Source organism: Xyrauchen texanus, chromosome 19 (assembly GCF_025860055.1).
Source record: "Xyrauchen texanus isolate HMW12.3.18 chromosome 19, RBS_HiC_50CHRs, whole genome shotgun sequence".
Lineage (NCBI taxonomy): Eukaryota > Metazoa > Chordata > Actinopteri > Cypriniformes > Catostomidae > Xyrauchen > Xyrauchen texanus.
Genome location: NC_068294.1, coordinates 43,162,205 through 43,177,712, shown reverse-complemented (window position 1 = coordinate 43,177,712; position 15,508 = coordinate 43,162,205). Strand labels below are relative to the sequence as shown.

The 15,508-nt window shown below is 40.8% G+C and overlaps 1 protein-coding gene across 2 annotated transcripts in view; it reads left to right on the top strand.

The window, feature by feature from the left end:
- The window catches only part of LOC127659582 (protocadherin alpha-C2-like), a 69,473-nt gene that overhangs the window by 29,319 nt on the left and 24,646 nt on the right, over positions 1–15,508 (top strand). Inside the window, exons 1-2 of one of the 2 annotated variants that reach the window (XM_052149467.1) lie at positions 6,102–8,912; positions 14,147–14,205. In XM_052149467.1, coding sequence (XP_052005427.1) covers positions 6,354–8,912; positions 14,147–14,205 — 2,618 coding nt within the window. In that variant the 5' untranslated portion in view covers positions 6,102–6,353. Of the gene's footprint in view, positions 1–6,101; positions 8,913–14,146; positions 14,206–15,508 lie in introns of those variants that run through there. The other variant, XM_052149468.1, reaches the window with a different exon arrangement.

The following is a 15,508-nucleotide window of genomic DNA, read 5'->3' as shown; positions in this document are numbered from 1 at the left end:
CTCCCAGAGTTCCTGGTCAGTGTACTCCGGTTCAAACTAATTTTTCTTTAAAAATCCTCACTGTTGTCTTCTAATTCATGACCGCCGTTTTCTTTTGCTCTATCCTCTGCGCTTCCGCATTCGTCACTTCTCACCGGAGCTTACGCTACGCCTACGTCATACGCTGGAACTCGACTCTCTTGTGAAAACTTGTGGACGGCTGTTACCAGAAGCCAGTGATTATAGTTTATAAAGTTAACTTAATGAAACGCATCGCTTCTCTTCAGAAGGCTGTTATTAACCCCCTGGTGCTGTATGGATTACTTTTTTGATGGATGATGCACTTTTTTGGGCTTCAAAATCTGAGGTACCATTCACTCCCATTATAAAGCTTGGAAGAGCCGATTGTGTTTGGCTGAAAGAAGAAAGTCATATACACCTAGGATGGCTTGAGGGTGAATAAATTATGGGATCATTTTCATTTTTGGGTGAACTGAACCTTTAAGGCTAATTTTATAGCTTACATTTTATGTATACTAAATACACACAATTAAATAATATTTTTTCAAAAAAAAAATTTACGTAATTTGGCAAAATTACAGCTTGTTTGGAAATGAAGCCCATTAAATATATTTTTATCAAGTGATTTTTACCTTTAATTATTTTTCTTTCTTTCTCATATTTCATCTGAAGCATTCTCATTACTGACACATTTATTGACTGGGTAAACAAGTACCCTAATGTCTGAGAACAAATTAGGACAAAACTGTTTGTTGTGGTCGAAATCAAGCCGCAGCTGTAGGACAGTCGTAATGTTTTAAATAATTTATTGAAATAGTTTTCACACAAGGCTAAAACAGTTAAACCTATAAAGAGATGGCACTTAATAAGTACCAAAAATAAACGTTGAAGGCCTGGTAAAATGTGCCTGAGACCGTTTTAATGTGAAGAGAAAAAATAAAAAGATGAAAGTTTGTTTTAATACAAAAATCAACCCCTGAGACATGAAAAGTGCCTGAAGTTGAAGAAACGCACCCATACACATTTATTACGCTGAAGCGAAGGTGCTTCAAAGAACCATTTTAAGCAAGGTGATTGAAGACAGATTATGTTTCGAGTGCAAAGTAATTGCGTGATTATTTAGTCTGACAGGCATCAGTTTGAGTTGGGAGTAAGAGAGATAACATAATCAAAAACCTCGAGAGACAGAAAGAAATACAGAACAATTAGCAGCAGACAGCAGATGGGTGCGATTGTAACAGGTATGACGGCGAGATGTTCTTGTCTTACAAATCATCACAGAACAATGAGACAAAGAAAAAGACTGCGAGAGACTCTGTGAAAGAATGGACAGATGTTTCCATCCTCTTGCGTGCATAATAGGCAAGTCCTTTAGTTGAAATGGCCGTGAACAGGCGTGCGTGTCCCGCGAGGTGTTTCTGTAAAATGTCACGGCAGCAGTGCTCGTGGTCTCAGACAAATGCTTTAGAAATGATGTTTATTGTGGCAGTCACTTGAAATTCGGCTTATAAAATGGATAGTTCCAGTTTAAAATGGGAAGTCAAAAATAGCTGAATTGCTCAATTAGACCCAATAAAAAACTGATGAATTAATTCAATTCTAAAATCTGGAATTTTATAATGGGACTCCATTAATGAGGCTGTGTGATTCCACTTATATGAGCAGGCGCTATCTTAAAAGCCATTTAAAACAATGTATGAACCAAATATGGTAGTGCTTTGTGTTTTATGGCAGTTTTCACTTGTTACCTTTTTATGGAGCTTTAAAACATACATCATCACTCAGAGTTGTTGGCCTACATTGGAATTAAATGCTCTGGTCATGTGACAATTTGACCATACATTTAAGCATTTTCTGCACTTTCTTTTATGGGTGAAAACTGTGTAAAATATGCAGTACCGCGGCTCCCTTCACGCTTACTACGCAGCCTGCGTAGGGCACCAACTCCCTAGGGGGGCTCCATCATACTCTAGGAGGGCACCAGAAAGTCCACCGTCTGCCCTTACTGGCACATTATACATTATTCAAGGACCCGAAAGCAGTTACAGACGATACCATCATGCTCATATCACGTGAACCCCTCCCCCCAAATGGAACTCTGCGTAGGGCATCAATTTGGCCAGCGACAGCCCTGAAAATACGTCAACAACACAATTAAACTTCAAATTTCAAACAACATTTTGGTCACAAATGTAATTTGGGATTAAATGGTTAAACCCCACTTTTCTAGTCCCTGTGAGAGTTTATTGTGCTTTCGGTCTTTAAGGTGATTTATTGGCATGATAAACATGCTCTCTCTCTCTCTCTCTCTCTCTCTCTCTCTCTCTCTGTTACATACACACACCAGATGCAGAGAGAGCTGTATTGTGAGGGCAAAGTGCGGGGGAGCATTTATTGGCCTGGTGGCCCGATGACTCAGTGCACCGGGTTATTCTAGGCAGATCTGTCCAAACATCAACTGAAACACAGCACTGCTATCGAAACAGCAGAGGCTGAAACTTTACAGTCTTAATGAACATCAATTAACACTCCAAACACAAAAACGTAAGAAAAATTGCCCATCACAAAAAAATTGCCCATTTTTATTATGAATTGCTGTGCCAGTTGTAGTGTCGATGGGCAGGTGTTTAGGGCCACCTTTGGAATTGGGCGGTTGTATAGAATAGTCCCCTCAGCCTGATCATATTAGATGAAATATGTGTTATAACTGAATCAAATCCCAATTTAAATTCATTTTTAATTGGATCGACATGGGCTCAGGTCCTCTTCATTATTGTGGTTTGCGGAAATGAGCATGTCATCATTAACAAAGTCAACCATAGCCATACTGCAAAACACCTGCGGACAAAATCCATCGCCGGCTCAGTTCTGCCTAGAGACCGCTCGAGCTGGCTACTCGGATATGTGATGTGTGCGCTGATGTCTGGTGAAAGAGAGCCAAAGACACAGAGTTTATAGCTTCCAATGGATGTCTAATAGTCCCGGAGGACATTAATATATACAGTGTCATGACTATTGCTGGGCTTATGTACTTTCTCGCCTGGACCTTGATTAATTAAAGGCCAGAGTGAGAGTTATATTGGTTCTTGTGAAGTGTGCATTATTTCTCTTGAAGCTCATGCGTCAAAGTAGGCCTACTGCAACTAAGTCAAGTCATTTAAATTTTTATAGCAATTTTCATAACACAAATAGTTTCAAAGCAGCGTTACAGAAAATTATGCTTCAACAGACAATGAACCTGTAATATCTTCATTGAGAGTCATCATTGTGCGGTTTGATAAAAATGTGATTGTAAAAGAAGCATGTGTAGAATGAAGGCTATTTATATATTTTATATCTTCACCCGTGTTTATTCTCTCAGGGTTATAACTCGTGTTAAAATGGCTATATCAGTAATGATAATGTTTTGAGTGAAAAGTCAGAAAAGCTTGTTTTCTTTAGCAGTGGCGTTTGTGTTTCACCCATCTAGCTCATAGCTGTCTTAAGCTGCGTTCACACTGCCAGCAAATTTGTCGCTTCATGTCGCCAGAGGCTGGCGGTTAGGACACTAGTGGTGTGTATTACAGTTTATATTATATTATATTAAATATTAGGATCTCGTGAGCTCTACCATCTTCTCTCGTATTGGCTGTCGCTCCCGAAAGTCGCTCTTCATTTGCATATAGTTAAACATTTCTCAACTTGCGTCTCTGGATTTTGTGCATTTAAACATCAAGCTTGTAACTATATACATATATATAGTTACAAGCTTGTTGTTTAAATGTATAATTTGTTATTTTTCAAGTTTTTCCATTGAGACGTAGAAGTGCTAAATCGTTATTGTCTCTTTACCAATGGCGACAGCGTCCCACGTGAGTGTTTGTTTTGTTTTTGTTGAGTGAACAGAGTGCACGGCTCCTTTAGTACATCCGTGCTATGTGTGATTAGAATTAAATGTTTTATTTTTTACTTTATTTCAACAACTCAACTAACTGTAAATAACCAACATTATTCAATGATAAATGAATTGCGTGAATCTCGTCTTTGGTCACACATTACATGGAACAGGTCAAACCAAACTTTTACTCTCAACATGGAAAGGATCCGGATATCAGCTTCTACTACTAAATCAATGCTGAGTGAAATCTGAACATTAACAACCAGTGGCTAAACGCAGACATTTTTAGTAACATATGGAAACATTTGGTCACATATGCAAGTGATTTACTTGCATTGGAGAGGGTTTCCTCATATATAGAATGGTGCGTTCACATACAACGCAAAGTGGTGCGAGGCTCGATTACATACAAAGTCAATGCCAAGATGCGAATAGACGAAGCGAATGGCGCGACTCGAACACGTGAAAAATTGCTTCATTCGTGTTTTACGTGTTGTTGCGAAAGCCTATCAGCATTGAGATTGTCCAGATGTCACTGACGTTCTGACGTTGTAGCAAAAGAAATCTGGAAAAATGTATGAAAATATTGAGAAACACAGCGTCTTACATGTACAGAGACCAGAGAAAAAAAGACATCGCTTGGAGGAAACTGAGCGAGGAAGTTTGACTACCTGGTAAGTTCTGAAAATATGCGCGTCTACTTGATTCCAGATATTGGTCGTACTTTACTATGAACCAAGATGTAGAAGCCCCTCCTCCTGTCCTTTTGCGGAAGAGAAGCGGGAATGCTCACGGGTTCGCGTTACTCGTTCGAACGCAAGTTTAAACGCACATTTAAAATCCAGTGGTCAAACTCGCATGAGCAATGTGAGGCAAAAATCTTCTTCTCCTTTTAAATGAACGCACCATAAAAAATCAATCTTGAGATTTAAGAATCAACATCGCTGTAATGAACATTGCATCGGAAAATCGATATTTTACCCATTCCTGAATTCTATGGAACTGAAGTTCCTGTAATATCAAATAGGGTAGACAAGTGAACATGCAAAAAACCTTGGGTCACCTATATTATAAAAGTCATTGGGACAAACACGTTTTAGCTATTTTGTTGTGAAATTGTTCATTACAATTTCTGTTGTCCAAATTCAATGGTTTGAAATGTGTCAATTTGAATGTTAGCGTTGTTTCATGAATTACTTTGTGCTTTATAATAGATGTATTGTTTATTTAATTACTTTTTTCTGTTGCTAAGACTTTAACCCACCCTGAGAAATATTCACGGGAGTAAAATATGTGACAACTAGCCCCGGTCTCATAAGAGAGTGCATTTTAGCTACTGCTTTGTGTGCTGTCGGACCATAACAGGAAAGATGACTCAGTTGCACGTAGTACAGCAATGTATACCAATGTACAGTTGCAGTGTATACCAATACATTGAAGAGCAAAACCTTTTTTCGATGGATATAGTGAAGGGCAGGTAAATATTGCCTTTACTCTTAAAAACTGAACTAGTGGATGAGCCTCATGATAAAAGGGAAATAGAAGAGGAGAGAGGGAGAGAAAATAAGTGTGGGGGAGACACAGCAGTCAGAGATGCTCCATTCTTAATCTGTGACCACTGAAACTGTCAGTCTTGGGGACAGGATAGGATGAGCGAGTGAGTGGCCAGTGAGTTTATGCTGAAGGCTAACTAGAAAAACTGTCAACAGTATTGAATGCATGGACAGAGTGAGAGGTGAGATAGCTTTCTGAGATGGATTACTGGGGAAAAATATAAATAAACTAAGATACTGTAAATCAGTGTTTTATGTGCAATAAAATATCAAATATACGCTTATTAAGGTGTGAATTGTTACTGAAAGCAAAGAGATTTTCTTTTATTTGGTCACCATAGCTGTACGAGAAGAGGAGACAATGAAAAAGGGCGGTGGCACTGTCTTTGTGATTGAATGCAGCTGTGTTTCCAATTTATATTAAAGAGTGTTTTTGGGCAAGAATCGAATTTTGTAAAAAGGTATGAAAATGTTTTTCCCCTATGAGCCTTAGTTTTTTAATATTTTGTGCGCATCTTTGTTGTTAATGGGTTTGTCACTGTTTTTGTTCGGAGGTGCTAAAATGCAGTGAGCTGTGCTGGTTAGAGCTGCTCCCATCCCCCGCTTGTACAGCACAGGGTGAGGGAGGGGGACAGGAGAGAGAGAGAGAGAGAGAGGGAGCGATAGGCAGCACCCGTGTGAAGGGAAACAAGAGTCAGCCTCGCAAAAAGGAGAGTAGGAAAAAAGAGCTGGGGCGCGGACAAAAGAGAGAACATGGATGAAGCAGGAAAATGTCTGTTTAAAAAGGCAGCGGAGCGGAGACTTTGGTCATCCTGCACATAGTCTGCCTGATTTCTTGGATGCAGTGGTTTAGAGCTGTTGCGCGGAAAGCTCTGAAGGCAGAAAGCTCTTTTTAATCCGTGTGTGCATGTTGCCAACTTGCGATGGCTGTTGCAGGTCAATGTAGCTGCATAAAAGATAACGTGCCTCTTTGTTTTTGTTTCCTCATTGTTTTACTAAGTGGCCTTACAAATGCACAAATTCGCTACAACATTCAGGAGGAGATGGAGAGTGGCACTGTCGTTGGGGACATTGCGCAAGATCTCGGGCTGGAACTGAAAAAGCTCTCGGCGCGTCGGATCAGAATCAGCTCCGACAGCACGAGGCGGTACTTCAGCGTCAACCACAAAACTGGTAAGCTTGTTATAAGTGACCGGCTTGACCGTGAAACGCTCTGTGAGTTCAGCGGCTCATGCACTCTTAAACTCGACGTGGTGTTAGAAAACCCGTTTGAGCAGCACAGCGTGGATGTTGAGATTTTGGACACGAATGACAACTCGCCACTGTTCCCTCGAGACGAGTACCAGTTGGAGATCACCGAGGGTGCACAGCCAGGCACACGGTTTTCCATTGAGGGCGCGCAGGATTTAGACGTCGCATCAAATTCCGTGCGCCATTATCGCCTCACCTCAAACGAACACCTGGCGCTCGACTCAACCAAACCACCTGCAGACGGAGAGCACATAGAGCTTGTGTTGAAAAAACCATTTGACCGCGAGCTTTTGCAATCGCACCAGTTTCTTCTCACCGCCACTGACGGTGGCTCGCCTCCACGCTCAGGCACAGCCAAAATCAACGTGCGCGTTTTGGACACCAATGACAATGTGCCAGTCTTTGATAGCTCCGTATACAAAGTTAAACTGTGGGAAAACTCACCTGTTGGCATGCTGGTGATTAAATTAAATGCCACAGACAGAGATGAGGGATCCAATGGAGAAGTGTTTTACTCATTTAGCTCTTATACGGCAGATAGGGTGAGGCAGATGTTTTCTGTGGACACTGAAAGTGGGGAAATTCGAGTTAAGAGCAATGTGGACTATGAAGAAACCAACAGCTATGAGATGTACATCCAAGCTGCAGACCGAGGCCAAGGGGCTGTTGCAGTGCACTGTAAAGTGGTGGTGGAGGTACTGGATGTGAACGATAACCCTCCTGGGGTTGTGCTGTCCTCTCTATCCAGTCCGGTTCGAGAGGACGCTCGGGCAGACACTGTGGTGGCTTTAATTAGCATAAATGACAAAGACTCTGGCCAAAACAAACAGGTCAGTTTAGACATCATTCCCCCTGACCTCCCCTTTAAAATAAAATCATTCCGAAACCATTATACCATAGTTACCTCAGCCTTTCTGGACCGAGAAACCATATCATCATACAACGTCACGGTTACAGCTACAGATGGCGGAACTCCACCTCTTTCATCATCAATGACAGTGCAAGTGGAAGTGGCAGACGTAAATGACAATCCGCCACGTTTCGAACAGACTTCGTACACCGTTTATGTCTCAGAAAACAATGCACCCAGCACCCCTCTGTGTGTTGTCAAGGCAACAGATCCTGATTCTGGTGAGAACGCACGCATCACGTACACTGTTCTGAATGACAACAACCATGGAATTTCTGTGACCTCATATGTTTCTGTGAAACCTGCCACAGGTGAGGTCTACGCATTGCGTTCCTTTGACTTTGAAAAGTTGCGAGAGTTTCACTTCCAGGTCAAAGCTCAAGACAACGGTGTGCCGCCCTTGAGCAGGGTGGCGACTGTCTATATTTACATCATGGACTCCAACGACCATGGTCCACATTTCGTACACCCGGCAGCAAACAGCTCGCACTCCACAGAGACTATTCTCCGAAGTGCTGAGGCAGGGCTACTTGTGATGCGTGTGATAGCTTGGGACTTAGATGCTGGAGAAAATGCCTGGCTGCTATACAGCCTACATCATGCCCCTGAACTTGACTTATTTAAGGTACACGAGCACACGGGCGAAATCCGCACCACACGACGAGTCATTGAGGACAATTCTACCGTCTTTGGTCTCACAGTGCATGTACGAGACCATGGCCTGCCTCCGCGCTCCGCATCAACAACTATAAATGTCGCTGTCATGGAGCTCCCACCCAAAGTGGCCCCGGACCCCAAACGCATCATCCGGCCACACAGCACAATGATCTTCTCCAATGTCACTCTGTATCTTATTATCGCCCTTAGTGCCACCACCTTCGTCTTCTTGCTCACCGTTTTTGTCTTAGCCATCGTTCGCTGCCATGCCTACTGCAGCCAGCCTGATGCTTGTTCATGTTGTAGTTCCAAGAAGAAGAAGACGATGAAGGCACCCAAAGATGGTGGAGAAGGGGCTGTAGGTGGAGGAGGGGGTGGAGCCACAGGTGGAGGTGGCGGGGTCACAGTCCAGCAACAATCGGTAGTGCGGAGAGACTTGAAAGTGGAGCCACACTACATTGAAGTCCGACGAAATGGCTCAATGACCAAAACGTACTGCTACAAGACCTGCCTGACCGCTACCTCAGGAAGTGACACTTTCATGTTCTACAATACGGGACGGCCGCTGAGTGGTACCTGGGGTTCAGGGGCAGACCGTTTCTTCACAGGGCAGAGTGGGCAGTTTGTGCGCAGACTGAGCATGCCCGACGCCACGGCCATACAGGTGTGTGCGGTACTCACGCTCTCCTAAGAAATCAATCAAGTTACTCATCCATCTATGCATAGAAACGGGAGAAAATCTGCTCACTTTTGATGTTGTAGTTGCTGATGATTTATATCAAAAGGATAGTTTACCCAAAATTTACTCACCTTCATTTTGTTGCAAAACTCTCCATGTGTTCGATGGTCGAAAAAAATGAGATGTTAGGGAGAATGTTAGCATCAGCCACCATTCCATGTCATTAGATGGAAAAACAAAATATGCCATAAAAGTGAAAGGTGACTGAGGCTAACAGTTTACATATCATCTCCTTAATAGCATAGTCTCAGGACAGCTCATAATAATTTGGACATCGTACAACTTGGCTCGTACAAGAAGGTACGATGTTTAGAACCAACCAATCAACAAACGGTCATTCAATTGATACAATACAGGCTTCACATTTTAGCTAGCCTCCTATCGAACACTTTATTTTAGGATAGGAAGTATCTGTGAACAAATTTGGTTATTCATTCTATATTCATTTATGCATATTATAATATGCTTCACTAGTCTCCTTCCAAACCTGATGGTACACAAAAGTTACTTTCCTATAAAAACCATGGTTTGGCTCAAAGGTTGGGTAATGGGTTAGACTTTCTGGTTAAGTGTAGGTTTCTGTTAGGGGTTAAACTTTGGAAAAATCAATACTTTTTTCTCCTTCTATTATAGTAAAATTAGCATGTTTTTGTACAAGCCAACTTTTGGGATTTCTTCCAATTTCTCCATCTTATGACTTGTCAAGAGACTGAGTTGCATCTTTTGTGTTTCACAGAATATATTGAGGAGTTGGAAAATTAAGGGTGAGTAAATTATGACAGAATTCTCATTTTGGGGTGAACTATCCCTTTAAAAGTAGCCTTGGCATCTAGTTCGTTTCAAAATGCTGAATTTGTTTAGTTGTGTTGCTTATAAAGGCCTGTTTCATCAGTGGAACGCTCAGGTGTCTTGTGTGTTGTGTTGCAGGGCTCAGGAATGAATGCCTCTTGTTGGTTTGGGGCATTTTTACTTTTTTACTTGTGCCTCATTAATTCACAGCAGAGTCTTCAGTGTGCACTGCAGAGCGCATATGTTTGTGTGTGTATATTTTTTGATGATGTAGGGGTATCAGAGGTTTATGCTCCTCTCTATGCATGTTTACAGCTGTCATCAAACTGCCTTTCATCACTTTGAATTCAGAGAGAATTAGAGAACATTCTCTTTTCCTCCTCCTCGCTCACTCTCACTTGTTCCCTCTCTCTCTCTCTCTATCTCTCTCTCTCTTTCTCTCTCTCTCTCTCTCTCTCTTCCTCTCTCTCTCTCTAGCCTGTTCTGCAATGCGTTGTTTCAGGACAGCTGGGTGTGCTTATATTTAGAGGTGTGAAACTCAAACACTCCAGTTTTTCTGTACCCACACTTAAAACTCTCTAGAGAGACCCTACATCATAGTCTTTAGATGCACAACTTCTCATTGGACATCATCTGCCAAAGCAAATAGATTGGCCCTTAATCTCTCAACATATATTATAATGATTGGTCCTCTGTGTTTATAGCTTACAGGTTTGGAACAACCTAACAGAATTCTCATTTTTAGGTTGTTTCCACTGAAAGTTTGAATGAAAAGGAACAAATTTTCTGTGCTAAAAAAACCCCAAAACCTTTCCAATCGCGCACAGCAGCTTGTACAGATCACGCCGACCTTCAGTTCATGTCAGTCCACTGAGTTATGGATCATTCTCAACAGATGAAATGATTTTCTCATCAGCAAATCTTTCAAGCATAGCGTGGTCCGCCAGTCAGGACTATTTTACAAGGGAACCCGGCACTCTCCATTCTAATAGTTTGCCAAAGATCATCATTTCATGTTGTGTTGTTGATCTGGTTTTGAACATTTTGGTGATTACTGCATGTGAAAAGAGTCTCTTATTTGTGAAGAACATACTGGCTGATTTTGGCTGTTCTCATTAAATGTCAGTCATGTTTGTTCTCCCTGTGTGTGATTAAGTGGCAATGGAACTCAGCTCCACGTTACCGTCGGCTGATTGGGTGATTTGGTTTAGAAGGGGAATGAGGCTGCATTGTGATTGGTTGGCACAAGAGTGCGAATGCTGTATCTAGGCGAGGTGAGTGTCCACTCTGAGCCGTCCTAACAGAGAGAGAGAGAGAAACTGGAAAAGGGAGAAAGGAACTGCTAGTGAGACGAGATTGGACTGAACTCATTATTTGCCTCTTCTCACACCCCACTCACACACAGAGTGAGAAAACAAAGACCTGTGAGATGAATAATAATCAGCTCTCCAGTTTATTTGCTCAGTAACTCTTTCTGTCTTCATATTCACTATTTGTGAGTGTGTTTTACTCAGTCGAATTTCTGCAAACAAATACATAACTCCATCTGTTGCACTGCAAAGGCAACTTTTCCAGGTGTGCGTCTGAAACTAATTGTGTTAATTATGCTGCCTGCTAAGATATCTTATTTTGGCCAGATGTGATCTTTCTTATAAAAGGCAATCCCAGAATGCACTGCAATGAGAAATGTAAATGTTAATTTGACTTAAAACCCATTCAATTCCAGTAGTGTGAAACATAGTTCAGTCTATTTGAGAATGGACTATTTTACCCAATATTTGTGTGCTTGTTGTTTTCGTTTTCATGGCCAAAAGTTGTTGGGGGGTGTTTTCATTGTTGATGAGTTAAAGCCCAGGTCCCCCTCCTGGGCAGTCAAGGGCCCCTGGTAGTCAAGGGACCCTGGGCACTGGCCCCATGTGCCTGGTTGGTAATCCATCCATGCATATACATATATATATATTATTATTTTGAATATGTCAGTTGCTGTTCTTCATGGGATTGTAGTTCATTCCTTTACGTTTTATTAAAGTACACTTTTGTCTTTAGTCTGATTTTCAAATATTTATTGATATTTTTCAATTCACTTCGGAGCTGGTTAGTTTGGTTCAGGGCTAACAACTGTTTATGAAATCAATATGGAAAAAAAATTAATGGGGAAAAATACTTCTGGAATAAAGATGGCTGATAAGTGGTCAGAGCTCCATTGAAATCAATTGTGACTCACGTGTCTCGCGTGGTCTCATGAGGAGTGCTGTTTGTATGATACATGTTAGTGAGTTGCATCCTATGTGTGGTTTTTCAAATAAGTCACTCAGCTGTCTATGTAGGGAATAGACATCAAGGCAGCTCACTAGGTTTTAAACAAAGCCAATAGAGTTTGACTGATTGAGGATTTTGCCGATACCAATAACAAAGGTGCCGGATATGTTGATAACCGATTAATGGGCGTATATATATATATATATATATATATATATATATATATATATATATATATATATATATATCTTGATATACAGAATGATCAGTTCTGAGCAATAGTTCTCAGCCTTTCCTTACTATGACGGGTAGAGACATTGAAGCTACAAGAGTCCAAAATAAATCAAATCCAAAGCAGTTTATTGTCCAACCAAAATTCCAATAATAGCCAGAAAATTATGATTTGGTGTTTTTAACTATAAACAAGCCTGAAATACACCAGTGGCTTTTATTTAAAAATGACAGACTTTGCTCTGTTACAATGCTCTATATGGAAGTATTTAACAAATTACGTTTTTATAGCCTATAATTTCACCAGATGAGGTTTATATATGAAGAATAAAAAAATGAGGAATAAAAAACTATCGGCATAGATTTCGCAGATGGTAAATGGTCTGCACTTATATAGCGCTTTTTTAACCAAAGCGCTTTATACTGTGTCCCAATCACCCATTCACGCACTCATACACCAATGATGGCAGAGCTGCTATATAAGGTGCTAGCCTGCCGTTGGGAGCAACTTGGGGTTCAGTGTCTTGCCCAAGGAAACTTCGGCATGTGGAGTCATGTGGGCCGGGAATCAAACCACCAACCCTGCGATTCTCAGCTGATCCGCTCTACCACCTGAGCCACAGCCGCCCAGATGACCAATAGTTCCAAAAAGCAACTTTTGGCACATGTTAATCGGTACAACCAATATATTAGTTTTATTGATTAATTGGTGCCTATGGTTGCTTTTTACAAATTATCGTTTACCAGCAAAAATCTATACTGATATATTGGTCTGCCTCTAAAAGCCACACTCCATTTCTTCACAGTTTGGCAACCTTTAAGCAGCAACATGAAGTACAACCAAACATGTTTATTCAACCCATGTCCAAATCTTCTCTCAGCCTCTTATTCTCGGGCACAGAATGAGTCATTGTACATTACCCACAGGCTTGTTTGGGGAGTGCTTTAAACACGATGGGTGATCAGACGGTTACATAAACTCTGAGCCCACTGGGTGTGTTATTTTGTGGTTTTGTTTTGCTCATTTTTTTAGATGTATATTGGGTAAAGTTTGAGACTACAAATATTTAATGAGCAGAATATGTTTCCACTGTTAAATGTCATCTTTATAAATATGGTCTTGTTATTTCACATATTATATATCATGCCACATTTCAATGGAACAGGATTTTTTTTTATTACATTTTTGTAAACAATGGTTCAAACCTTTCATGGGATTTGTAACTGATTCACTGATCATAAAGTCCTTATTTTTGACTTTGTACAAGATTTCTAAAAGGTGTATGCTGTTTTTGTATGACCCGTAGGAGTGTGTTTGTGAGTTGCAGATGCTGTATATGTTTGTTTGATTGATGTGTGTGTTAGTGTGTTTATGTGAGTGGAGGGAAAGCAGGCCCTGCTTATTACAGCGTGAATTGGATTTCACATTGATAAATGTCTTCAAGCAGGAGATGGGAGAGAGAAACAGAAGGGCACAGACATGGAGCCTTCAGCCTTTTACTATCTGAAAGTGTCATTCACTGCAGATATGTACAAAACATTGAACTATGTTGAACTATGACCTGACAGGTTTTGTAAGATTCATACACTTGTTTTTGTTTTTGGACTACAGATGTGTCTCTGTGCTTCCTCTCTGCTCTCTTGCTACACTTCAAGTGTTTTATAATTTTTTTTGAATGCTTTGTCTGGCTGCTTCAGATTTTTCAGTGATGAACATTACCTTACCCTAACCATTTCCTCCAAACACACAATCCTGCTGCCATCATGACCATATGACTGCAGCTCAACATGATTAATTAATGAGATGATATTGGTTTTTTGATATGCCCCAGTGCTTAACGTAATCTCTTCTCCCTCTCTCTGTCTTTGTCTTTTCTTAGGCTAAAGCACCCAATACAGACTGGAGATATTCAGCATCGCTCAGAGCAGGAATGCAAAGGTGAGACTTGATTGTTTTGGATTCCTTTGAGTATATATATTGAATATCTCACTCTAAGGACATTGAAGTCAACATGAAATGGCATTCGCAACCCATTTGAATTCCTTAAAGTTACATATATCCAAGTGAAACCGGATGTTCAACAAAAACAGTCTTCCCACGTGTCCTGGAAAACCTGGAATTTTGCAATGCAGTTTTCCAGTCATGGACAAGTCATGGAAAATTTCACCATTTAGCTAACATAGTTTTTGTAAAAACATGGTAACTATCAAGACTCAGGATCAAATATACAAATCCATATAATTGCTAACACTGCTAACTATAATTTTAAACCTTAGACAATGATTGACGGTCAGCCATTTTTTTCACAACCTGACGTGGTAGTTTGGTGATGTGGCCCTTACGCCTCGTGATGTAAATTTATTTTCAATAATAAATGAAAAATCTGAGCCACTAAAACTGTGGTTGCCACATGTAAGGCCCTATGATTTCTGCAATGTGAAAAAAGTACAGAATCACTGAATTCAGTCATAAACATGCCATTAGCTATAAAACACGGAATGTCTCAGAGTATGACATATTTTGAATGTACATTTTTTTTAATGCACAAATCAAATAAAAATTGTCCTAAAAATGTCCTAGTGTTATTATTAAACTGCAAAAGGCTATAATTTATATATATATATATATATATAATCTGCATGTGCTGTGCACTTCAAAATGAATGTGTGCAATTATTTCAGAAAAAAAGAACCATTCAATATCCACAATATACATCATGACCTCTCCTGTATCTTTGCTAAAATATTACACCAATTGGGCACATAAAATATCCCGGAAATGTCCTGGAAACTTGTGCATTGAAAAGAAACAGAATACAGTTATCCACCATTCATTCTGGATTGACCCTTGATCTGAATCTTGTACAGCAGCTGTTGGATGACAAGTACAGTTGTACAGCGGCTGTTGGACGACTAGTGCAGCTGTACAGCAGCTGTTGGACGACTAGTGCAGCTGTACAGCGGCTGTTGGACGACTAGTGCAGCTGTACAGTGGCTGTTGGATGACTAGTACAGTGGCTGTTGGATGACTAGTACACCGGCTGTTGGAAGACTAGTACAGCTGTACAGCGGCTGTTGGATGACTAGTACAGCTGTACAGCAGCTGTTGGACGACTAGTACAGCTGTACAGTGGCTGTTGGATGACTAGTACAGCTGTACAGTGGCTGTTGGACGACTAGTACAGCTGTACAGTGGCTGTTGGATGACTAGTACAGCTGTACAGCAGCTGTTGGATGACTAG